This window comes from Cebidichthys violaceus, unplaced genomic scaffold (assembly GCF_023349555.1).
Source record: "Cebidichthys violaceus isolate CVI_PGR_0920_01 unplaced genomic scaffold, fCebVio1.0.p SCAF_17, whole genome shotgun sequence".
Lineage (NCBI taxonomy): Eukaryota > Metazoa > Chordata > Actinopteri > Perciformes > Stichaeidae > Cebidichthys > Cebidichthys violaceus.
Window position 1 is genome coordinate 8,104,446 of NW_027176340.1, and position 27,194 is coordinate 8,131,639.

The 27,194-nt window shown below is 40.9% G+C and overlaps 1 protein-coding gene across 1 annotated transcript; it reads left to right on the top strand.

Moving 5' to 3' along the window:
- On the top strand, window positions 1–27,139 carry eya2 (EYA transcriptional coactivator and phosphatase 2). Its single transcript, XM_068712445.1, has 16 exons — window positions 1–300; window positions 10,640–10,719; window positions 11,170–11,211; window positions 11,690–11,804; window positions 12,313–12,429; window positions 16,045–16,121; window positions 16,470–16,653; window positions 17,224–17,357; window positions 17,488–17,571; window positions 21,024–21,113; window positions 23,125–23,183; window positions 23,963–24,123; window positions 24,918–25,032; window positions 25,204–25,325; window positions 25,436–25,536; window positions 25,907–27,139. Exons 4-16 carry the CDS (start codon window positions 11,702–11,704, stop codon window positions 25,985–25,987), a joined length of 1,428 nt encoding a protein of 475 aa, XP_068568546.1. The 5' UTR covers window positions 1–300; window positions 10,640–10,719; window positions 11,170–11,211; window positions 11,690–11,701; the 3' UTR covers window positions 25,988–27,139.
- The last annotated feature ends 55 nt before the right edge of the window (window positions 27,140–27,194 follow it).

The window sequence follows — 27,194 nt, forward strand, 5'->3', positions numbered from 1 at the left end:
CACGCTCCTGAAGCTGCAGAGGAAGAGAAGCGATATCGACGTGAGTGAGTGAGTGAGTGAGTGTCTGCAGAAAGCTGTCAGCACCTGGAGCCTCTCGACCGAGAGCTTGTGCCTCTTCGTCCTCTTCGTCCTCTTCCTCCTCTTCTTTATTCTCAGGAACTGCGAGTCATCGGGAGCGCTCACTTTGTCACTGATTTAGTCCGGGACACTTGTGAGAAGTCTGCGGAGTCCTCTGGGCATGGAGAGACAACCGCTCTGACTGATAATCGGATTTTTCCCCCCCTTGCTTTCTGAATAATGGTAAGTGGGAAATACTCCAGCCTCTAAAGGTTTATATATAGCATGTTTGTTTGTTTTTCTGGTCAAAGCATTATATTTTATCAAATATCCTCACGAGCTCATCCGGAAATATTTGTGTTCAGCTGTGTTGGTGTTCGATTTAGATAATCTTGTAAATAAACATCACATCTAATCCACAATTATATCAGAACAATGGCCTCTAAATAAATCGCTGCCACTCCTGTATGTTTTTTAATTATATGTGCCATCAAATCAAATATCAACTCATAGTACGTCTACAATAAAAAAAAATAAACATGAGACTAAATATTCTATTGTATTGCATGTACAAACATTTCCAATTGATTTTAATAACTTCAGCTAATTAATATAAATATTAGGCTAATACAATAATGACCATAATTGAAAAAATGTGTTTTCATATATGTGTGAGTATTTGAGACAACAATACCAGACGTACATTATTACCTTAATCCTTGAGGGGAAAATAAACTATAAAGGCCTCATACAATCACAAAACGCGTGTTGAATCCATTTGTACAGTATACCCAAATTATATTGTAATGCAGAAATAGTTGTAGGCCAATGTAAAAGTAAATATTTTCCCTTTTCAGTGTGTTGGAAACCTTCTTGTCAGCTGCGGATACTATCATATCATTTTCTTCTTCACTATTCAGGATAACTTTCTTTTATTTATTTAAAATCATTGTACGATTCTTCATTAGGGGCAGAAAACCCCCAAATCCACCATCAACAAATTAGTTATTTGTTTCTCCCTGAGACCTTTAAAAGATGTGGAGGTGGAAAGTGTGTGAGGCACCTTCTCTTACATCGCGCTCCTTTGTTTTTCTTGGTGCTGGTTAAATCTGTGCAACACTTCTTGCTTGGCTTAAGTACCGAAGATTACACTGAAATCACTGACACCCCCTCAGCAGCCATGCAGGGACCCTCATTAACTAAATTAGGGGAGCCTCGCTAAGCATTTTTCAAAGGCTGGTATTCATATTTTTCAAGGACCCCTTCATGGCTCCAGACTAGAAACTCACTCACTGTTTTTGCAACCGTTTAAATTGCCTTTAAACATGTCTATCAGCCGCACAGTTGGAGAAGCAAGGATTTAGTGGGGCCCTTTGGTTTTTGAAAATGTAAATAGATTTAAAGCAAAGAAATGTGACATTACATTTTCCTGTACAGGATCTGGTTAGATTTTCATGACATGTCATTACATTTATTAGTTATGAAATATGTGAGATCACAACATCGCTTATTTTTAAAATTAAAATTAAATTAGCATTATTTGAACTATAAACTTGTTGGTTTTGCATTTAGATGGACATCAGAGCTTTTTGTTTTTATCACTATCACCGTTGTAGTTTAATAGTGAAATGTGTTTCCCACCAGCTCACACTCCTTTCTGCTTTTTATCAAATACATTTTTCTTCTTGTCAGAATCAGTTATCTGAAATAAACCTGCAGGGGTATTGGCCAGCCAAAGTAAGGTTTTTTATTTAGATAGTTGCTGCTGTATCAGATTCAGGTCTGTGACGGATTGTAAATCTCGGTAAATCTCCTTCTGTATACCTGTATTTAAACCCCCACAGATACCATCCAAGGGTCTTGATGGAGGGGTGGTGGGGTGTGTGTATGTGCTCAGACCACATACCGAAGGTGTGTGCTCGGGCGTGTTTGATTTAACACTGCGGTTCGTCTCTTAATAACATTAGGCCCCATTTCTGGACTGCTGGGCCGGGTCCCTCTCAGCCTCTCTCCCTCTCTCTCCTCAGCCTTCGTGGTTCCTATTACTAGCTCTAATAAATTGTGAATAAGCAGCAGCCCAAAAAGTCCCGGGCTGTGGAGAATTCCCCATCCTGTAGCGCAAGGCACCCCCTCTTAAGAAAACACAAATTAATTCCAAATCCCTCTGTAGCCAAACGTTTGTGGAATGATAAATATTTTCATAGGAAGCTCGGCTCTTCCTGACTTTATCTGCACCAATTTCATTATATTTCTTCACAGCCGCACAGTTCTTGATGTCTTTTAGCTTCTGTGCATCTCTCTCCTCCTCCTCTTCTTCCTCTCTCTCTCTCTCTCTCTCTCTCTCTCTCTCTCTCTCTCTCTTTCTTTGGGAGTCAAACAGCCTGGCTGACTTGAACTCAAGGTTACAGCAGCAATTCTGAAAATATACTCAATCCATCCTCTTTGTCCGAATTGTTGTTAACGTACTAAAAGCTAGACTGATGAGTTTCATTTTGTGAGTCAGTTCAGTATTTGGTGCAGAAAAGTTTGAGCCTTTTTTTTGTTTTATGCTACTTTTTTAGTTTTATGACACAATTGTATTCATTCACACAGTCTTTTTGTTTTTGCTCAGCTTTGTGAACAAGGACATCTGTCTAAATGTGCATGCAAACGCCATGCTTTATGTTTGACAGGTGACCAGTTTCATTATATAATAGTTTGTCCTGCTTTTGATAATAAAATAAACATTATTTAAGCTGTTGAAAGTACCACAAAAAAGTTAACCAATCTCGCAAAGTTAGTTAGAATACTGTCTTCTTTTAAGTAAGCACTCTATATTATCAGAGGGCACTTTTGCGCATTTGTTAATTCCTTAATTTACTTGCATCCATTTGCTACTTTATTCTTTTGCATTTCCCTATTACTAATCAATTAGTGTCAGTTCTTTTATTTAAGTTTCTTCAGCTATTTGTGTCTAAATTTGTCCGTATACCTGCTTGAGGGGTCACCATGGAAATAAAGTAAAGTCGAAGTCTTCTAGGTTTTCATGGAACGAATGCTTCTGAACCTTATACAACTTCAGAAGAAGCAATCATGAATGTAGCCTGATATGTGCAGCTGTCTGCATAAACAAAAAGCCTGACTAAATCAAAACTCCCCCAACTGTTCTTTGTAAAACTCTTTATTGCTGTCAAGAAAGGCATTAAAGCGACGGCAGATGGTGGAACGAAGACAAGACATATAAAGATGAGAAAATAATTCAGAATTACTAGCATTTTAAAAAATGTTTAATTTCCTCTCCTCTAATCCTTGCTTTTCTGAATAGCTAATGTGTGTGTGTGTGTGTGTGTGTGTGTGTGTGTGTGTGTGTGTGTGTGTGTGAGGCTAAGCCATCGAGAAGTAGTGTGTCTGTTTTGTTGTGAGACCCTGGACATGTGCGTGTGTGAATCTGCATGAACCTCCATATGTTTAGTGAAACAAAAGCCCAGGATTGAAAAAAGATGCTTGTGATTCTAATGGTGTATGACTTATCACACTTCCTTCTAAATGTCTTCTCCTCTCCCACCCTTCCCTCCCCTTTTTAATTCCATTAAAGCCCCAGAGAGCACCCGGGGAGGCCTCGTGGTGATGTGTGTGTGTGTGTGTGTGTGTGTGTGTGTGTGTGTGTGTGTGTGTGTGTGTATTAAACCCTGGGCTGTCAGCAGACAACAGCTGTCTCTCTAACCATCTCCACTCTCCTTATCTCATCTTGAGAATGGAGAAGCCACACACATTGCAGTGTACAGCCTGCCGTGACCATATTTAAAAAAATGTTGTGCTTAATAACAGCTTGGGTGCTTTCCACCAAAAAGAGAATTTAATAATTCTCTGTGGCTCTGGGAGTATTTTTTTTTTTAGGTGTCAGAATTTTTCCCACCATTTTCCATCTTTACTCATATCTTATAATACCTAATTTATCCTGCATTCTTATCTCTCCGAAAAGGCATAAATCACTGGCTTGTTTTCTCTTTTCTCTCACTTTCTCTGTCTCACACACACACACTTGCACAGTAAATCTAATAGTAAAGAAGTAATTGGACCTCAGTCCGTCTGTAACGCCTGTGAGCTTCAGCTACCAGCGAGCTCTGTCTGGCCAGCTGTTAGCAACTACGGCGGCCACTAGCCGTCTCCTGCTGAGGAGACTGATCGACGGCAAACCTTTTCATCCTAATGACTAATAAAGCAGCCAGTCTCAGAGTGTGTGTGTACATTTGTGTGTGTGAGAGTTCATTAGAGAAAAACAGGAGCAGTCATGCAGTCAGGCGTGCGTCAGTTTTGAGTGTGCGAGCGCGTGTGTGACCAGATGTTTTTTTTTTACCTGGGACAGACCACCATCTGACTGGGGTCAGCCTGGTCCTCCAACCCCACACCCGCTCCTGCGGGCTGCTGGGAGGTCTGCCAGCTGTCCCTCACTTTGACCCCTGTCCCGGGGCACTGGTTCTGGGGGAGTCAGAGTCTGGGCCTTGGGGTAGGTGGTCCTTTCCCAGATTTGGCAATATTACTGGGGGAAAATAGTTTGTGATATAATTAGAGTGTGAGTGCCGGGTAATGGGTAACGAAGGCGAGGGAAGAAGGGAATGTGTGCTGGAGAAAAACCGAGATAAAGACACTTGCATTGTGGAATAAAGAGGCTTTGACTACAGAGGGACAGAAGGGGGTAGCTTCTGGCATTAAAGCAGTCTTGTTGCAGGGAGTTAGTCAAGTGGAAAAGAGAGGCCACCGAGTCTGAGAGGTAAAGTTACACAGTGCAGACAGAGTGGGCAACAGGTTCACTGCTGCCAGGGATTAATCAGAGCCCCTCGTAGAAGGACTTCTGTTCTGTATCTGTCATTATGTGATTTAAATGTTCGTTCACTTTTAATTTAAAGATCTTCAGTATTAGCCAGGTGTGTGTGTGTTTCGGGTGATCTGGGGAAAACGTTGCAGAGTCTCCTGTGAGAGTTGAACCTGTCAATAAAGGGATTAATCGCTTGCTGGGTTTTTTAAACTGGTTGCTCTAGTTTCTTAATTTGTGGTTGATGATGTAAACATGATATTAGCTGGGGACGTCTGCATGCTGGCTGTGTGAAACCGTATTGAGATGGGTCACCCTGATAGTAAACCGATGACATGGAAACATCTTACGCTGGTGTTTTTGCTTTTTACACCGTCTCAGCAAATGTCAGACTTGGTATGTGGAGTCAACAAAAAAAATGTCTGGTTGCTATTGACATTAGCGTTTTTCCCAACATCAAAAATGAAGCACTGTTGCTCAAGTTTATTGTTTAGTTTTTATGCTGCAGGACGGCTTTGTCTGTCTGTGAAAGGAAGTGTTCTGTTAATTGATTTAGCGACACTAAATTGTAGTGAATCAAGTATTAACAGTCTATCACAAAAAGGACCCCAGTTAGAAAACAGCTAGTGTCCTTCAGTTAGTATAAGCAGCAGTGACATTACTGGCAGATAACACACTTTCTGCCTATGTATGTATGTATGTATGTATGTATGTCCTAATATGATGCTAAATAATGTGGAGGGCACCCAAACACACACTTGGAATGTATTGGCCTGTTAATGAATTCTCTGGTTGCTGAGGTCGTGGTGGGTTGAAATGATCAATCCTGAACATCTGTTAGTGGACCACCTGCATGTCTGAGCCTCTGTCTATGCACAGCTAATGTACCAACTTTGATTGGGAAGGAACATTTTCTCTTTTAGAGTATACTTTACAACTTTCTCACCGATATCCTTTTTTTAAACAGGTTCAATTAACTGCTAGTTGGAGGATTAACGTTGTACTCAATAGAGTGCCGCAGGAATGAGTCCTGACAATCGTAAATGAGTCAGCTATTTTGCACTTCCGGTTCCCTTGTCTTGAAGTCAATGGGTTTTGGGTTAAATGGCTGAAATAAGGTCTGTGATTAACACAAGCTTAAAAGATTTGAACTTTTTGTCCTACAATCTAAAATCTGTCAGTAAATGCCCCTCTCGTGAATTTTGAACCTGTTACATGTCTTAAAACAAACATTTGCCAACAAGTGGCTAAATGAGACAAAGCATCATGTCGCCAATTAGTCCGCCCTTCGCAGCCTCAATGGCTATTGCATTCAGGAACTTGTGTGTGGAAAAATCCCATTGGATTTCTGTAAAGGGAACCAGGGACGATGCTAACTTCTAGGTTGGCTTACAGAAATACCTCATCCCCCGCAGCATTCTATATGATGAGACACTTTTCTATAGCTCTTTTGGCACTGAAAGTGATACATTTATGAATCATTTAAGTAAAAAAAAAATCAAACATTACCTGGTTCCAACTTCTTAGTTGTGAGGGTTTGCTACTTCTCTTTATCTTACGTGATTAAAAAGAATAAAGAAAAATGTATATATTCAGGTCTTGGTATGTTGATCAGATGAAAAAAACTATTGAAAGACATCGCCTTTGGCTTTGTGAAATTTTTCACAATTTTCTAACGTTTGAAAGACTAATTGATCAACTGGTTTATCCAGAAATCTGTATAATAATAGATACAAAAGGAAAACAAACACCCCATAGCACTGTGCATTGATGAAAAATGTAATCAAACAGCAAGGGACTTTGTTGTTTTCAGCATGTTTGTTTATATAAATATGTTTTGTGCATGCGACTTGGCAGATTAGCAAGTATATTATATGTCTGCATACGGTTTATTGAAGGATTATCAGGCTTAGGAGGACATGAGGGGTTTGCAGGGTCTGAAAGGGCTGGTTCTCTGTTTTTATTACTAGCTATTAGATATAAGAGGTGTTGGCTTTTACCCTCTGAATATGGATGTAGTTTAAAAGATTTAAAGGATAAAGCTAAAACGAATTGTACTGCTGTGTGCCAAAAGGTGGTTAAAGAGAGCAGTCACTGGCAGATGGCACAGATTTCCACCATGAAGCCCCTGATACTCAAATACTGGGCCCTTGTTCTGTGTCTTTTATCAGCGACTGTGAGAGAGAGAGAGAGGGTTTGTGTGCAGCAGTGAATCAATCCCCAACTTTGCCTCAGGCACTTCGGCAGACTGAGGGCCCCAGGTGGGGTCCCATATGGCACGATTATAGACCAGCAAGTCACCTTGTCCTGAGATCCACAGCGCTTCAATATAAGGTCAAACCATCGGAGGGTCACCGCAGCGGACGCTCACATGTCCAATCAAGACACTGACACAGCATACATATTGACACAGTCTAACCAGACACACACACACACATCAGACACCTGACATTATATTCAAATTATTGTTGACTAATGCACACAGTCTTCATATGAAATTCAGAGCAAAACATTGATACCAAATTCTGCTAAGGTTATGCAAAGGAGAAGAGAGATGATATTTTGTGTTACAATTTGGTAGGGATTTTTATCATTTCAAATATGTATTACAATATAATGCAGGGTTTTACTTACTTAAACTAATAATTCATTATTAATATATAATTTTGAGTTTGTTGTGTCAAACGTTCTGTCATTTGCATTTTCAAGCTCATACAGCAAGATTTAGTTTGGGAACTATTTCAGCTCAGCAATCATATATTCACCAAATTCTGTGACTTAAAGCTATGACACATTCTCAATAAGTTGGTAATCATTGTTAGTTTGATAGTATCTTATTTTGTGTCATATTTAAAAAATAAATAAATAATTGTACACATACACTAACTGTTTTGGGGCGCTGTGTCCAATCACAACTGACAATCAGCCATCGTGTGCAACGTTTGGTTATTTTTAAATTCTTCACACCTCTACTTCCATCACTTAAAAACAAGTACAACACTATGAATGCTTTTGACAAATGATTATTGGTAAGTCTGCACTTTTTTTATCCCCATATGAATAATTATTGCGTCTTATCCATCTTTATGGCGGCCGGCTTTTCTTTCTGCCGCTGCGTGTGGCCGTTTGAAATAGCTACAAAACCCTTTTTCCTTTGGATGGACTGATAAATGGACAAATTGGCCCATATGGATCAGTTTCATGTCTGTCATTGTTTCCTCACTCAACAGTTTAGTTGAACTACAGGTAAATCTGCACAAGCTCAGCGTAGTCCTTAAACTGGATCGAATGACATTTCAACTTAAAGCACAATACGCCATCCTGTGATGTAATCCATCAGCACAAAGGCTAGAATTTGATATCCGTGAAAGAAGCAGTGGTCTAGCAGAACCCTGGGACCCAGGTGAAGCTGGTGGGACTGGCCTTGTGGCCCCGCGGCCCCCCCCGCGGCCCTGCTGGGTTTGTTTTAGCTTCAGTTTCAGCCCTCGGCTCTCCACATCTCTGCTGAGCTCCGCTCGTCTTCCCTCCGGTGTCCTGCAGTTCCCATGGCCTTGTGCGCCCTCCTCCCAGGCCTCTCCCTGAACCAGGAAGTGCCTTCCCTATCACACACAGTTTTTGTGTTTGTGTGTACGTGCATGCGTGTGCATACGGAACTGTTGCAGGGATGCAGCTGAAGTCAAGAGGACTCGTCGCAGGCGTCGCTTTCACTTTTGATCCCTGGGAAGTACTAGGAAATGCTAAGCACAACAGCACTTTCCTTATTTTCCCTCTGTGCTGCAGGATCAGTGTTACTCTCTCAAGCTTCACAGTCTGCGTGTGACAAAGGTCAGATCAGGATCTCTGATGGCTGCAAGGTCTTAAGGGTGATTTCAAAGTGGAAATTAATAAAACTATTGATAAACTTGGACACGTGGCTTAGATTTATAGTACAGATTTCAAATTTATTTAAAGCTAAAAATAAAAGATGTATTGATTCATTTGAGGCTTTAGTTATAATAAGATTTATAATATTCTTCAAACGGAGCAGATTAGATGAGGATTTTTTTCTCCAATTTGTATCTTGTTTACACCCTTGTGTTTTTACATAAGGCTATAACTGACAAACAGTAGATCATTTACTGAGTGTCACATTTACAGTCCGTTTGTTTTACGGTCAATAACACAGATGTGCAGGTGGAGTTTTGGCTGTAGAGGTTTTTTTTGGCTGCTTCATGGTTGAAGTGCATTTATTTACTCTGAAAACACTGTGAGCTGTCTGGGGTGTTTTTAAAGCCGGGAGGGCAGCTCCATCAGCTGGAGCTGACACAACATGAGAATGTGTTTTCTCTGCCATTCTGTGAATCCTGTTAATGACATGAGAACAACACAAAATATACTTTAAGTCGTGTCAGGTTTTGTGATGCCAGTGATGCTTCTGCTCACAATCTCTGTCACTTTTCTCAGATAGCGTGTGCTTTTTCCCCCACTCACCTTCATCTTCCCTGCTGCTGTAAAACCCCGCTGCCCCTATAATTCATGACTGTCATCTGTCTCTGTCGTTGTGTTGTCAGCCAGGTCAGAGGTCAGGCAGTTAGCTGCAGCTTTGCCAGATTGGAATGGCCCAGAGGCAAAGAGAGAGAGAGAGAAAGAAACAGAAAGAGAAAAGAGGGAGAGAGACATAGAGAAATGAAATAAGTAAAGTAGTTTACGCTGTTGTGCATTGACATACAGCACAAATAAACAAGATTTTGGAAGCTGAAGAAATTTGCTTCCATTCAGCCGCGGGACCATCAGTGATGGTTGGCGATACTGTGTTTGTATGAGGTCTCTATCATACCAAACTCAGAAAGCCAACATTGATTAATAACATTGATTGAAGTTAAAACAGGAGAATGCTTTTCCCAAACAGTTGAACAAAGCTGACATGCAAACTGTATTCTGAAATGTTGTTGCATGCTTTCGAATTAAGATTTCCCCTCATACACAGTACTTGAAAATAAGTCCAAAAGTACAGTGTGAATATTGTCCACATACTTATATTAGTAGATGACTTGACTTTTACCTAAAAGTTTCCCCGTACAACTTCTTTGACCCACAATACATCTTGCTCCACATTCTGTGGTACCTTGTGTGAGTCAACTTTAGGATCTGAACAGACTGACCTCTTTCAGCTTCCTGCTCAGACTAATTCATGTGGCATTGACCTTTTGATCTCCAGTTTACTGAGCCGAGACCTGCCCTTCCCTCTCTTCTTTTTTTTTACCTTTTTTCGCTCTCACTCTTTTATCCTTCCATACGTCTGTTAGTGGGGCCTAATGGAGAGAAATACAGTAAAAGAGATAGCCGCCTCTCTCCGGTCTCATCCTGTCACCAACCGTACATGAGAAGTTCTGCTGAACTGAGAATTGTGAAAAAACCCACTCACTGCTATTATTTTGAATTTGGATGGCAGCCTTGTTTATATCCTTGAAGGAGCTTCACAAAGACACTGGTGCCAAACAGCAGAGTGAGTCAGCATCAGTGGAGCATTATTCCCGAAGAAACAATGTTACCTGTCAGGTTCCTGTAACTCGTCATTTAACTGTCAGCGTCTCTAATGACCAAACTCTTCACATCAAATGCCACATTCATCGTGTTCTCTGTCGCTCTGTCTACCCTTGAAACCATTCACCTCTTGAACTCTGTGCTTGGAGAAAATACCTGTTCCCCTCCCTCCTCATCCTGCTGCAACAGGGCCGGAGGCACGTCGCCATGTGTCAGTCACCTGCATACCTGTGTCCTGATGGTGTGTGTTTGCTATTGTTTCCACAGGAGAGTTGACGGCTCGAGAGGAACCTGACTAACAGCGGTGTGACGGGATATAGAGGATAAAGCTCTCTCTACAGAGCCAGGTGAGAGGGCAAAAGTACAAAGGGAAAAGAAAAAAAAAAGAGTAAAGTGCTTTAGAGGAAAAGTGGCTGCTCGTTGGAGTCGCTGCAATCATCCAGTCAAACAGATTGTATACTCTGAAAATAAACCTCTATATTGTGATAGAACTGGTCATCAGGACTGCACACCCTAATTTTTGCAGTGAAATATGTGCACCACTTATCGAGTATTTATTGTTTAATTGAATTATACAAAACATTGATTTTTTGATAGAGTAAGAGGGTCTCCTGCAAAACACTTTTACAAATGAATGATTAATGCTGATTAAATGTAATTTAATGTCGTGCTAATAAATGAGAAGCACTTAATTACAACTCTATTAGATTCAAGTTTTTTCTAATTAAAATCTCATTGCTTATTTCCTACCTGCTTTCATTGTGTATTTTCTGACGGTGCTCGTTCCTCATTCACAGGGCTTCTTTTCATCCATTTCAAACTCATCATACCCACTGCAGGTGAGTTTTTTTATAACATTTGTCACCGAAATTGAAAGTGGAATTGCATTAGTATATTGTCACACATTGCAATGTATGTCTTTGTGTTTATATAAAGTGTGGCGCTATTAATGTGACTGAAATCACAAGGAAACTGCCACATCATTGTGATTTGGTCTAAAACTGTGTGATGTTAATCATTAACTCATTAAAGGTTATTTGACTAAAAACTGAAAGGTTTTATTCTCTTTAAATTAAGTCCAATCTAGTTTTTCTGTAATTGTTTCAAACCATCTCTTCAGATTTAACCGGCGTAAGCTTCCCAGCAGAGTTCCGTTTGTTCTGTTCGTGGCATTAAAAGAGAGTGTTTGCATGTTTTGCATGTTTAGTGTGTTCTTCCTCACACTAACTGTGACCAAAATAGATGTTCTATTGTAACAGATAAAGGAAAAGATAACTTGTCAAGAAAAGTTTCCTCATTACTTCTTCCTTATTTTAGATCAGCTGAGTCATGGCTGCGTATGGGCAGACTCAGTACAGCCCGGCCCTCCAGGCTGCAGGGCCGTACGCACCGTACACTCACCACGCACAGGGCTACAGCGTGCCATCTTACAGTGAGTACAAACAAACATGCTGTTACATAGACGCATGCATTATTTTGATAATCATCTCAAAATCAAAATGTTTGTGTAAAGTGATGGATTCTGCAAGTTAGTGTAGCTCTGTTTATTTACTGATGTGATGCTTTCTTTTGTTGAACTATGAAAGCAACAAGAACTAATAAAAATACAGCACATTGGACTGGAAACTAAGTCAGTCGCTTCACAAATAGCGGAACAAAAAAGAGTACAAAAGGGGGGACAAGTCAGTTTTTTAATGAATATAAGAAACAGGCAGATTGAGTTACTTAGATTGATTGTTATACATATACCTACAGTAGTTAGTCATTGTTATTGATCGATCCACAGTGGAAACACAGATGTTAGTTAATACAAAATCTAAATTATTCACTTTATTTTTTTTCTTTGTATGAATGTCTAAAAAACTGCATATCGGCTAGTTTGTTCATGAAACCAAACAAATTAATCTTGTGCTCCCTAAATGGCTTCTCTCTATACTTAGACATTAAAACAGAAGACGGCCTGAGTCATTCTCCAGGGCAGACAGGAATACTGGGATACTCAAACTTCAGCAGCACTCCTCCCAGTCAGAGTCTCTACAGCTACTCGCACACACACGGTGAGTCAGAAAAACCGTACGCACTGAATGTATGGACACACTATCACACACACAAACCTCACATACACCATCTTTGATTTCAACCTTACTGGAAGGAGCTTCCATCCTTGTGCTGCCTTCCTCGACTCTTTTACTCCTTTTTTTCTCTCCTCTGCTCTCCTCTCCTCTCTCCTTGTCTTTTTCTCTTTTCCTCTGCCACACCTGTTCTCCATTAGCTGCGGTCTGGACTCCTGGCGTCAAAAGTCTCCCCACCCCTCCTCTTTTCTCGGGGTCAGGCCCCCTTTCTCCACTCAGACCAACAACACAGCATGCAAGCGCTGGTGTCTGTTAGAGAGAAAGAGACAGTGAGAAAACATATAGACGGAGAGGATGGAACAAAGGAACAAAAACAAGAGTAACAGAGAACAAGAGATGGGCAGAAGGTCTTTGCTGAAAAACAAAAACTCAAATGAAGTGCGTGCAGCTCTTTGCCCACGCATGGCCGTGTGTGTGTGTTTTTGTGACTCTGTGTGTGTGTGTGTGTGTGTGTGTGTATGTGTGTGTGTGTGTGTGTGTGTGTGTGTGTGTGTGTGTGTGTGTGTGTGTGTGTGTGTGTGTGTGTGTGTGTGTGTGTGTGTGTGTGTATCTGTGCTGTACACATTCCTCAGTCCTCCGGCGCCCAAAGCATGACTCGCTCAGTGCGACTTTATGGCTTTGAAAGCAGCATGAAATTGACCTTGTGTGTGAGAGGGGAGAGGTTAAAGTGCATTATACGGAGGGGTGAGTAGGTTTAATGTTGCAGACTCGGGGGGGATGACCCTGTTTTCACTGTATGGATGAGACAAAGGAGAGACAAAATAGGATCAAATGGTAAACAGATGAGATTTGCTGTTACATACTATTGTGTTATTTTACAAGTACAGTAATAATTGGAACATGAGCTAATCTCTATATTATAATGGGCCAGTGCATTCACATACCATCTTTATTACGATAGTATTTTCCTACTTGTGCTAATTTTTTTAGGTTTGACGTTAGTTTTGGAGGGTTGTAATAGCATTTCACTCATGACAACACTGAAATAAGGTCAGACAGGGAAATAAACAATCAGACACGTTTTCAGCGAGCCAATTGTTTATCCAAATTCTATCTAAACCACTTTATTTGAAGGTGAAACCAGAAAATCAAGCCATTTTAAAAGGTTCTCATTTCTCAGGAAAACTGTGCGCACAAATAGAGCCGAGGATGGTGGGTCAAAGTTGAACAAGAAAAAGTCAAACATACGATTGGTTAGCCAAACTTATTTGGAAGAGAGAACAAAATAAGTAAAATTGGAAATTAACGATAAAATAAACCATTGTAGCATTTGCAGACCAAAATATAGATGGATCACTTGTGGTTTTACCTCCAAAAAGTGGTTTTCGATAATTAATTGTTTGACCGCTCAAAGGTTTTGCCCTGTCGGACTTAACTGGAATGATTTCAGGTCTCAGGATTATCAGGTGTCCCAATAGAAATAAGGGCCAAAGTCTCCAGTTGTACTCCAGTTGTACTATTGTCCAACAGTATTGCCTGACTCAAACCTGAAGTTTGCTCAGTTGTCATAGAGATAATTAGGTTGATAACAAGTAGTACTGTACATGAGTTGGAGATCGTGACTTCTGATCTCTTTTCAGCCCTTCCCAAATAACTGTAGCTTCCCATATCAGTTCCGTTTTAAGAGAATATTCAGATGTCAGACATTATAGGAGAATGTAAATAGTCATGTAAACACAGTTATGATGAAACCTCTGCTAAGCGCTCAATGACTGTGCTCTGTCAGAGCACGACTGTTGAACCAACAAACTTTTTTTCTTTTTCTTTTAACAGATTTTAGTTTGACTTTGAAAGACACTGTTCCCAAACAAAATAAATTTGTTTGAATATTTTTATGCATAAATCATTTGCTGCAAACCTTCAAACGCTAATTAACTGCCACAACAACCAAATGTTTGTAGGATTTCAGAATGTTTCCATGTCAGCCATTCTACTGTACACAATACACTAGCACACAGGCACATACATACACACACGCACACACACACCACAAAGAGCCATCGAAATATGTACTGTACACTGTGCGTACAACTGAAACCAAATGGGGACTATGGGAGCCTTTTTGTGTTTACTCAAGAGACCTCCTGTATTTTTCCTTCAGTCGCTTTGAAGATTGTTGTGTTGTCCGGGGAGGTTTTAGTGTGGTTCTTCCGTTGAGTCATTTTTCTCCAGCTTGTCATGCACTGTGAAGGGGAGAAGAAGAAAAGTGGAGCAAGAGGAGGCAGTAGTGGACTGAAGTTTTCATGAACGTTTAGACTTGAGGAAGTGAATCTTTAAAAATCTGGACCATCCAGGTCATAAATTTGCGTTGCCCCCTTAGGGCAACTTGTTGTACAGCTAACAGTCAAAACAAAACAAGATAGGTCCTTCACTGAAAAGAATACTAAATCAGCTTCCAAACAATTACCTCCAAGTACTTTGTATAGAGAGTATTACTTTCCTACTGCACATAGCAAAAAAAAACACCCATTCAATAAACAGTACAGTTAGAAACAAAGCAATTCTTTGTAAAGCTTGTATTAACCTGTTTATTTTAATCCAGACACTCTAAATGCAATGCAAACAATAATCAGCTCAATCAGCTGTCATGTCTTGTCTTCCAGCCACCACAAGTCGCCAGTTAATGACAATGCTGGCAATTCAGAGCCGCCTATTGACCTAATAGGCGGCTCCTAGGCTCCTATTCAACTAGGATGTTGAATTTTCCAGTTTCGAATGAAATGTTTTGATCACTGTCGGACGGATTGTCATGAAATTAGCTTCAGACATTCATGTTCCACTCAGGACGAATTGTAATAACTGGAGATCCCTTCACTTTTAATCTAGTGCCATAAACTTAAATTAGTGGCCGAATACCAATCAACGCCCAGCTGCTCTTTAATTAGCAAACGTTAGCAGCAAACTAAATGATAAACATTGTACCTGCTAACCATCAGCATGTTGTGCCGCTGTGCTTAAGAACACCCTCTGAGAGCTGCTAGTGGTCTTGTTTAAACTTGGTCAGTAGGCGCTGCATCTGTTCACTGATGTTCCTCTACCACTGTACCACTGTTGACCTTTTGAGATATCCATCTAACTAGCTAAACTGAAATGCTGCCCAGTGCTGAAGGTGGAGTTGAAATAATGAATCAGACACACAAACAGCATGGACAGACTTGACAGTAAAGGTTCAGGCTGAGCAGCATCACTGTGGGGGGGATTTCTTGGAGGAAGTTATTCCTGCCCTGGCTTGATTAGACTGAGAAGATTCCCAGAGCAAGCAGCAGCAGCAGACTTTCCCTCCTGTATTGTTATGCCAAACATAAATCTCACTCCCAGCACCTGTAGCACTGAGCTGTCACTGAGGAAGGAGTCAAAGTTTACTGCTTATTATTTCCTCCACACAACTTCACAGATCAGATAATTTCATTGTGAAAATATATCCGAGGTCGATTCATTGACACAAGATGTAACCAGTTCACCAGTTTGTAACTGTTCTCTATCCTGCGTGATGAAGTATTTCCTAAAAAGTTTGACCTTTGTCTTCACATCACTTTTCAGGTGGTGGTATTTCATCTGGAATTTTTCAAGGCACCCATGCAATATCAAGTTCAGCCCCGTTCAACTCTACCCAGCAAGTGAGTAATTTGACTTCTACAAGATTGTTTTCTGCCAGGACATCTAAAAGGTTTCCACATTAGGATACAGAAAAATAGATCTGCTAAACACAAGAGACAATCACACCAGCCGCGATGCCAAATCCGCTACAGTATGTGACTCCAGGACCACATTTTGCCTCGATGACTCACACACACACTCAAGCAATACCAGCTGTCATGGCTGGTAATTTTAGCGAACATGACAAATAATATCTAAATGTAGCTACTGTCATAACTGTCATAAATATATCATATTGTTGGACATCTCATTTTTCAAATATTAAATGACAATGGCTGATTAAAGTCCTTTTGTTTACCTTTTGACAGGAGTTTTCAGCGTACTCAAGCTACAGTCAGAGTCAGTACTCTCCGTATTATAACTCTCATCACTACAACAGCCCCTACCTAACCAGCAGCAACATCAGCCCTGCTGCCATCACAGCTCCTATAGCCTATCAGCATCCAGAACACCCCGTCATGCTGCCCAATCACAGCCCAGAGTCACACACAGGTAAGGAGGGACAAATCACTGCTTTTTTTGTTAGTGTTGGCACATACACAAGCAATGCATATCATGCCAACCTGTCTTATGGATTATAGTGTGTATATATATATATATATATATATATATATATATATATAGAGGTGCCTTTTTGAAGAATTGTTTGAGTGATTTCTGTTGATTGATTTCTATGTTCTATTGTTTTATCTTATCATTGTGGTGTAAAGGATATTAAAGGGACGTTCCAGTTATTTATTACTGCACAAAATTGGGTGACTTTCAAGAGACAGATTTTTTTGTTGTGATATCCTAACTTTTATTCCTTTGTATACCTTCCAAAACCCTGGATCCTACACTTACCATAATACAACTCAATAGCATCTTTTGTATTCTCTATTACTAGTAAATTAAGTGAAAAAAAAGTCACAGGCTATTGAGTTCATAAATTTAAGTATGAATCTTTGAAAAAGTTTTATAGAGACTGATGTGTGTGTGTGTGTGTGTGTGTGTGTGTGTGTGTGTGTGTGCGTGCGTGCGTGCGTGCGTGCGTGCGTGCGTGCGTGCGTGTTTGTGTTCTAGGAGAGTACCACCCACCGCCCAGCCCCCCCACACCAGGTAAAGAGGAGGTCCCTGCACGAAGGGGGTCAGATGGGAAGTTGAGAGGGAGGAAAAGAGTCAGTGACCCCGCTCCACCTCTGGACTCTGATATAGAGGTAAACACACACTCACACAGTGTTGAAAATTATTAGTAATTCTCTTCAATATTTTTCTTTCTCTCTCTCTCTCTCACACACACACAAATGTTCATGAGGTTAACATTACATATCTGTTATTTCACTGCAGCGTGTGTTTATCTGGGACCTGGATGAAACCATCATCATTTTCCATTCGCTCCTCACGGGAACCTTCTCCTCACGATTTGGCAAGGTACGGTGATACGACCCCTCCCTTTGTCATTTACTGTAAGGAGTTCGTTCTTTAGCTCATCACACTTTCACAACATTGCATCATACGGTAGGTAGGCGAATGGTACAAAACCCTCGCAACAACAATCTAATCTCGCTTTAGTCAGCTTACCCTTTGTCTCAATGATCAAGTGCTTATTTGACTAACATTTAAAGGTTTCGCTGCCTGAACCGAGTCCACGACCTTTGGGTCTCATCCCTGAGCATTTTCACACGCTGGCTGTTTTGCCTTTCTGCCCTCTTGTTTCTTTTCATAATGCAGCAGGGCTGTTTAGCTACCCCGGCATCCTGCGGCGTGATTGACAGCCGGTGGGACCTTTACATAACAGACAGGCAGCTGACAAGGGACGGCCAGTGGTGCGTTTCTTGGTTTTGGCCGGGGATGTGTGTTTTGAATTCTCACGGTCCCCCTGCGGGTTGACACAGGGCTGATGGGAGTTTGAGAGAAGCGTTTCTGATCGGTTCAGCCCCCGGCAGGCCATGCATGCCGTTGTTTCTTTTTCTTTCTTTTTCTGCCACGGAGAGAGAGAGAGAAGGGGGGGGGGGATTGAGTTAAGAGAAAAAAGGGTGGAAGAAACAACGAGAGAGAGATAGAGCAAGAGAGTGGATGTGTTGAAATGTGACTCATGTGCCAAAAATTCCTGATTCCACCCAAACACCCCGCTGCTGGAGCTCAGTTGGACAGACTCTGACATCAAAACTCAGACATGCAGCTGAGGAATTAAATGAGTGACAGCGGAAAAACAGATTAACAATCCAAAGCATCAAGACGGCTTACAAGCTAGCAACAATTTTCTCCACTTCACCGTGTTGTGCCCCTCTTTCTACTTTCAACAGCCCAGGCTCTTCCCATTAGGGTCAGCCTATTAAACTCTTATCATAAACAAATGTTTTGGACCTTTTGCGTAAAGACAAGTCTGGGCCCAGCATGCAGGAAAGACTAATGGGTGTGTTGAAAGACGGTTGTTTTCACCAGTTTGGCGAGCTACAGGTGAATGGAGAGCCACATGAGGAGCTGATTCCCCTGTAACAGCTCCTCCGTTGTCTCATCTATCATACAGCACCCCTCTCTGTCCTCTAGTGTGTTTTCCATATCGAACATCCTGCATAAGAGTAAAGGTGAATGTTTTAGGTGCTTTTTTTTGTGTGTTTTTCTCCTTCGTCTTTTTGTCTTCTTAAATTCTTCCCCGGGATTATCAGGAAGAGGCTTTTATTTGTCCCTCTGTATAGAACAGCCCTCGTGTTTTGGAGGAAGGTGATTATAGATAATTATTTAAATTATTAGACAAGCAGAACAATCCTTTCTTAAGCCCTTTAACCCCTCCTTCTTCATCCTTTCCATTCATCTCTTCCTCTTCTGTCCAGTGTTTCTCAATCCTCCCCCTAGTCATTTTCTCCTTGTCATCCTCCTCCTCCTCCTACTGAACTTTTTCCACCCTTCGTCCTCAATTATCTTTTTCCTTTTACACCTTTTTTTTGGGGGGGGGGGGGGGGTATTTAATTGTCCTGATTTACCATTCATGTGTCATCAAGCCCATTTCTAGCATTTTGAGCCAGAAGGCAGCTCTCTCTTGTCATTTCAGATGCACTAATCTAACGTTCAACTTTGGCTGACACCACTCTGCTTCTCCTGTCTCGCTGCCAAAGATGAGCCAACGCTGCCATCAAAACAATACTGCGCGCATTACATACACACACCTGCTTTTGTAGTCTTGAACAACAACACACCCACACTGTTTGGCAGCCAGACTCAGGATTTATGTGTTTCTCTGGGTGATGATTTATCATTTTATTATTAAGGAACAACTGAAGTTGGTGTAATGCAATACCTGCGTGTTTGTTTGGTTTTTTTCCAATGCGAGAGAAAAAGAACAGGAGAAGAGAAGCCGGGTGGTGTGAGGTATTGATAGAGTAGGAGCAGTAAATGCTTACAGACTTACTGTTGTGTTCTAGATCTTGTGTATTTTTCCCATTATTGCCATTCATTCTGTCCAATAATTTATGGGACATCTATGTGAAAATCAAAGAGGAAATTCTTGAAACTTGCTAGAATTATGTCCATCAATCACAGCGAACATCAAGTCTCCATTCATTTTTGGCCAATAACTCATCAACTGTTGGATGGGTTGACTGATGGATTACATTTTTCACACACGTTCATGTTCCCCGACAGAGGGAATTGTAATCACTTCAGGTTAAAATGTTTATTTGTCCAATACTTTGTTTTATGTCCAAATACCTCCAAAACTAATGAAATTCCCATCAGCCTCAGTTGTACTTTGTGTTTCGTCCTAGTTCACAAATGTTAGCGTGCTATGAAGCTAAACTAAAATGGTTAAGTTGCTAGTTCACAAATGTTAGCACACTGACAAGCTAAACTAAGATGGTTAATTACAACCTCACAAGTCTGGTCCGCTGGCGGGGTCTTAGTCTTGTTGGTACGTTTACATCGTCTTTGCATGGTAAAGCAATTAAAAAGCATTGGTTCGCATAAAATATTTGTAGTTTAGGAACTAAAACGTGCAAAAAAATAACTCGGATACGGCTGGTTAAGCTTTGAGGAGATTGGATGAGATTATAAAGAGGTGTTCCTAATAGTTTTTCACCAAGTTTAATCCAACAATCAGCAGTAAATAAAATGTAATGAGACTGCATAATTTACTGTAATGAATCAGGAAAATGAGCTAGTGTAGAGAGATGGAGGGGAAATTGGTGAGCTAGATGAAGCCAAAACACGTTAGAAAAGATTTTGTGAAGATAAGAATTGGCAGAGAGTTTTCACAGATAGATATTCACCCTTGCCTCTCCCTGAAACCTGTTTATGTCAATCCAGTTGATGAGTTTACAGAGGACGTGAAAGGAAAGCTGTTCAGAGAGACAAGCAGGCGGCTGCACTGACAGGGCCAGAATACTGAGAAGAGTAATGATGTTCAATAATCCAATTTAACTGATTATTCCCTTAATGTCAAACCTTTTAGACCATCAATCTCAGCCTGAGCCCATGAATGTGTTGTTTATTCACTCGTTATTACGGATACAGCCCCGGAAATGCTAGAGACATGATGTTCTGACACTATCTTTTATTAAAATCAAACTGTAGTTTACAGAGTAGCTTTCTTTCATTTGAATGTGTTGAAATGGATGTGACTGATAAAGAGATAAGAGTCTTTAGTCGCAGAGGAGGAATTTGTTACCACAGTATATACACATACACAAATATATAATGTACATCAATGCTATGACTCATGATAGATAGGAAATGAATTGTGATTCAAGAAGCCAAAGAGAATCAATAACCTCATTTGTGTTTCGGTCCAAATGACAGACGCATTAATGTACACAGCAATTGTAGTGGAACTGTGAAGTTATTAATTGTAGTGTTGGTGTGTGTCTCTCTGTGTGTCTGTGCATCAGGACTCCTCAAAGGCTGTGTCTCTGGGTTTATGGATGGAGGAGATGATCTTCAACCTGGCCGACTCAAGACTCTTCTTCAATGACTTGGAGGTGAGTTTTTAAATTTGATTGAGAATTGACACTGCAGGATGGAAATTTGTTTTGGTAACTTTTGTCCCATTAAACATGTAATTTGGACATAATGCCTTACTTCACACAAAAAACACTTACATATTTCATATTTCCATTGCAGCACTATGTGTCTCTGTTTTTTTGCAACTTGAAAGTTTTTTTTGGGGGAGGGGGGGTTATCTCAGATTTATTTCCAGTAAGGTGGAAAATAGCAGCAGTAAGAACATATCCAACAGTATAAGCTGGCATACCAGAAAATGTTTTAGGTTTGACATTTGGGTGCTATTTTCTCACTTGGCAAAAAGCACAGTAGCAGGCATTGTAGAAATCCCCTCACACAACGTCTGTCCTGTATTAATTCTTACTACAGCATTTTCCAAACAATTTGCCCTCCTCAGTTGAGCGAGAATATTCAAAGAAAGGGGTTGTTAACTGCTGGCATAAGTGCTTCTACAGTTAGACCCAACTCGCTGCCTAAAAGTCCACCAAAGTTAACATGGACATTGGTCCAACCTCTAAAAATGGTGACTCCTCAAGTGGTCATTAAACGCCGTTTTACAACCTACTAGTGACTGAAAAGGTTTTACGCTTTTCATCCTGAATTCCATGGCCTTGTTCTGACAAAGAAAAAATATGAGAGAGGGAGAGAGAGAGAGAGGGAACAAGTACACTTTGTGTTGTAATTATAGGTGTGTGTCTGAGCATCCGAGAGGAAAATTAGTCAAATGGGAGGAGGAACAGTCGAGAGGAGGGAAAGGAGCCAACAAAGCCATTTGCAAACCCGGTTCTTATCCCCTCTTTTGTTGTCAGGGCTCAGTAAATCTCAAAAGCAGTAGGCCACAGCGGGCTGACAACGGCTGTTAAGTCTTGAGATACAATTATCTTGTCCTTCCAATGTCAGTAGCTACATCAGTGGCTACGAGTTGTATCACTGCTGTCATAACTGTAATACCACAAGAAGATCACATAATTGTAATCGGCATGCAGGCATGCCTGATTAATCAAAGTAAGAAATTCCAGTTGAACTTTTCCTAAAGATTACTGTGGCTGTCTTCCACTTAATTTCCAGCTTTTGAAACTGGATTAAAATGAGCATGCTATGTCGGGGCTTAGTGGAGCTGCTCTAACTTTGGGTCATTTGTACTGTATGGTCACTATAGCGGCAATTGCAGGACGGCACCTGAGTGGGAGTTGGGTTGCAGCCTTTGGAATTTGAGTTATATAGAGATGCAGGGAAGATGAGGTAGGCTGTCTAGCACAAGATGGCTGAAAGGTGATAGAAGACCCTGTCTGTTCTGGGTCGCTGGGTGACAGCTAGAAGTTATACTAGGACTCACTTTCTGCACCGATGTGTGCACGGCTGTGTATTATGTGAAAGATTGTTGAACTTGGAGGCTTGAAGCTGGACTACACACAAAGTCTTTGCCAGACATACTTGTGTATTTCCTCCTGGCCAACTATGATGGATTGATGCTCCTTGCCGTTGTTTTCCTTCTAAATATCAAATTTAATAACTATTTCAAGTTTTTCATTTAACTGCATGTTGCTGAAGGTGTTTTGGCCTTAGCCACACTTTCAAGTTTCAGTGTGGTTTAAATCCCTGTGGTCTGGTTGGTTGCTTGAAAATCCAGTAGAGAGGAACAACATGTACACCACTGTGCTTGTCAAAGACAATAGGCCTTTCTTCAGTGGATTTTTTAAACCAATATGTTGGACAGCCTATAAAAATATGCAGATTTACTTTAATTTACTACGTGGTTACACCAGAATCGCACCGCCATGTTGACTGTCCTGCATCTCCGGCGCCTCGCTGTCCCGCGTCCTGACATCTTATTTCCTCCTTCCTTGTCTTTTGTTAGCTCTTCTTATTTCTTTTTCTGTAGCTGCTATCACTCCCGCAGGCTCCCCTTAAAGAGAAGAGACCTGCCTGTACAGGGCTCCACTCTGAAATGGATCTTTTGATATATCCGCTCTCCTTTTCATTTCCCAGGAATGTGACCAGGTTCATATTGATGACGTGGCATCAGACGACAACGGACAGGACCTGAGGTAAAGGGTCTGCTGTGTTACTGTACTTAAAGCTCTGCTGAGACACTCTTCTGCTGTGGCTTGTAAACCAGACTTGCCCTCTGGGTTTTAGTGCACATGCGGAAAAACAGCAGGGCGATGAGACAAAGAGTTTGTGCGCGTCTGTGTGTGCTCATGCATGCAAGCATGTGCATGTCTTTCATTTTCCCGACTTCCACAGCCATATAATATGTCACAGGATTATCCAACGCTTTCGTTTCTCATCAAAATATCTCTTTATCATTCCCTCTGTCTCCCTCAGTCCAGACGTTTTATTGCTAAACTTGTTGAAGCACTTTAGGATACTTTAAGGAGAAAGAACCAGACCGAACCAAAGTACATTTTTGAAGTATTTATTTTATTGAGCTTGGCCCTTCTTCATTCCCAAAGATGTTTTTATATTCATCCTAGCAGCGCTGAATGTATATACTTCATGATTTGTTACCGACAAAGCTTTTTCATTCACAGCTAAAACTCAGCGTCTACCATTTTAATTTTTACAGCGCTCCTTGTTCCTGACATTTTTGTGGTTACACTGGCATGCTCCCTACGTTTTATGCACTGCCTACTTGTTCATTACCTGAATCGCTTCAATCAATCCCTAAAGCAAGAAACTGCGCCCATAAATATAGCTGTACCCGCTCTTCAAGCATCCTCCCCTGAAACACCAATGATAGTGCTGCTATAAGATGCTCTGGAAAAATGCAGTTTGTGTCTTTATGATCTATATCCTGACTGTTTCCTGTATTGCGATCCTGCAGCACTTACAACTTTGGGTCGGACGGCTTCCAGAGCCCAGCGGGGGCCGGCTCTCTGTGCCTGGGGTCGGGAGTCCACGGAGGGGTGGACTGGATGAGGAAACTGGCTTTCCGGTACCGCAGAGTCAAGGAGATCTACAACACGTACAAGAACAATGTTGGAGGTGAGACCAGCTCCCATTTTATTTAACACTGCTGTGTACAGACAGCATAGATATTTAGATTAGCCTATTTTCTCTGAGGTTTAATAAGGATTACATGTGGCAAAATTACAACAAATAATGACAGAAATGAACAGTAAGATAATGTTGTGATTAATATCACGATAGACACACTATACATATTTACCTGCTGCTAGGCCACAAGCTAGAGTTCAATTTGAACACAGCTCAGCTTCAGACCACAGTGATTTGTCTGGGTTTTCTCTTTTTTTTTTGCTCGTGCTGTATCGAGTTATACAAGCTTCCTGCTTCAGAAAAGTACATTTTGTATTTTTCAAGCTCCAGTTTGTGCATCAGCTAAACCTCTATTAGAGATGAAAATGCATGTCTATAAACACCTGCTCCTTCCAATAGGAACCAGCGTAAACATAATATGGTTCATTATTGGCACATTACCTGTTACATTAATTGGATCATGATGTGGTGAAAAAGAAGCCAGGTTTTGTTTGTCAACTAGGATAATGAGTCAGAGGTTTTTGTTTGATACAGACACTTGTGCGCTGCTGATTACAGCTGGCTGCTTTACCGATGCTGGAAACCATATGTCTGAGGTTTTGGTTAGAGGATGTTGTGTGAGAGTCGTCCGACCAAAGACTACACACAGTCCTGCTGTCAAAATAAGGTCTTGAAACATCTCAGTAAATTAGATTTCTTTATGCATCGGAGCTTTCACAAGTTCATGTCCTCCCTGTTTTGTTTCGAAGACCATCAAGCTTGTGCTTCTCCCTGATGGGCAGGTTTGTTGGGCAGCCCCAAGCGAGAGGAGTGGTTACAGCTGCGGAGAGAGATGGAGGTCCTGACTGACCTGTGGCTGACTCAAGCACTCAAAGCCCTGGCTCTCATCAACTCGAGGTCAGTTCATGCTGCCACGGCTCCATTTACACAAGCGGCTCGATTAGCTGGTAGCTGCTCAGTGTTTAGTTTAATTAGGATTTGTCTGGATGAGTGTCCTTCCTTGATGTGTCATTTAATGAGTCATAACTTAACCGTAGTATAAATGTGTCTGTCCTGTCCTGTTTCCAGGCCTAACTGTGTGAATGTGTTGGTAACCACCACCCAGCTCATCCCAGCCCTCTCCAAGGTGTTACTGTACGGCCTGGGCTCAGCTTTCCCCATAGAGAACATCTACAGTGCCACCAAGACAGGTGAGGGAGAATTTACTGAAGAAGGGTTCAGAATCATGATTAATCCAAAAATCTTTTCTTCAAAGCTACTCTTTTAACCTTTTGAACTCTTAATTTCCCTCTTTTTAAAGGCAAAGAGAGCTGTTTTGAACGTGTCTCTCAGAGGTTTGGCCGGAGAGCAGTGTACGTGGTGATAGGAGATGGAGCCGAAGAAGAGTCTGTGGCCAAGAAGGTACAGCTCAATCTGTTTCTTAAGACTGTGACTGCTGAAAAATGGGCCTCAACTAATCAGTTAGCTTTAAGACACACTCGATTTATGCAGCTTCTGTCTCTGAGCTTTTTTTTTTTTACATATAATCTTTGCATTGAAATGTCAGACATTTTCTTGGGTTTGGCAGTTCAGCAAATCTTTTTTGCATTAAGCGTTCGTACATTGTAGGCCAACATCCACGTGAACTTGGTCACATACTGTAATTCCCCTCCAAACCACAGTTCATAATTCACATCTGCACTGCATCTGCAGCTAAAAGTTTGCTTGCCTTAAGTTTGCATGTTTTACATTAAACCTGCATATAATTTGTATTTTATTTTTGTTTTCACAGAAGAACATGCCGTTCTGGAGGGTGTCCTGTCGAGCCGATCTTGAGGCTCTGAGCCATGCACTGGAGCTGGACTACCTCTAGAGGGCGCCAGCTGTCACGCTCTGCTCTTCCACCTAAATCATGAGAAGCTCCTGAACTCCTGAGTGCAGCTAGTAGGTGGAGCTGCTCCCAGAAACTGATACAGTCTCACTTCAGGTCTGGCACAAGGCATTTGAACCTAATGAGCACTCAGGCGGACAATTTCACTTTAAAGCCAAAGGAACAGTGAGGATTTCGAAGTGAGGCTGCAGTATATCTGAGACACATGAACCCAAAAGTGCTGGACCAAAATAAAAGACCAAAGACAAATAAGGGACCAAAGCTTCATAACTAACCCCAGGGAACTATGGTTAATACTGCAAATAATTTTTTTAAAAGACCTTTTTCTTTTTTTTAATTCAGTTAATCTCAACTTCATGAAAGGTGACCCACTTTTGTACACAAAAAAGTGATGCACTGAATGCAAAATTGTACATCCTGTTTATGGAACACAGTGAGTATGTCTGCATGGATAAAAAGTTGAGATTGTTGCTGCTGTGTCTTTTTTTATTTGTCATGAGACTAAACCCGTTTTCTACTGACCAACACCATTTTAAAGACAAAATTAGAAACAAGACTTAAAGTTATGATGTCACGTGGGGTAGATTTTTGCCTTCATTATTATTTTAGAATTGTTTTATTCACGTTGGCTAGAAAAATGTCAGATAATATTCTCCTCATATGTAGAGGCTATTTAAAATAGTCTGATTGTATTTTACCATTATAATGTGAGCTATTTATTATTGGTTAAATTTACACAATGAGGTATAAACAGTTTGGGAGTGCAGCATAAAAATATCCCCTTCAAAGACCAAAACTATGCTCTTGTAAAAAAATTTTGATAAGAAGTTGTCTTGAAGATGTCGTATTATAGGCCGGTGCTTGAATCCTTACTTTTGATTCTGGGTTGTACATGTTGTTATGTTCTAACTCTTCTTCTTTTCTCTCCCGGTGTAATTTCCTAATAACCTGTTTGTAATATAGATGAACTGGTTGCGCATGTGCCGATTATTCTGCCTGTCAGCTTAGCTATGATTTGTATATAATGCTTTATTGTCGATTTGTTTTGACAGTTAAAATAGATTAATAAAAAATAAATTAATTGCAATGTTGGGAAAGGTGAGTTGAATGTCATTTCACAGAGTTACTACAGAGGGACTGAATGACAAATAAATAACTGTTGAATGATCCTTGCTTGAATTGCATGTAA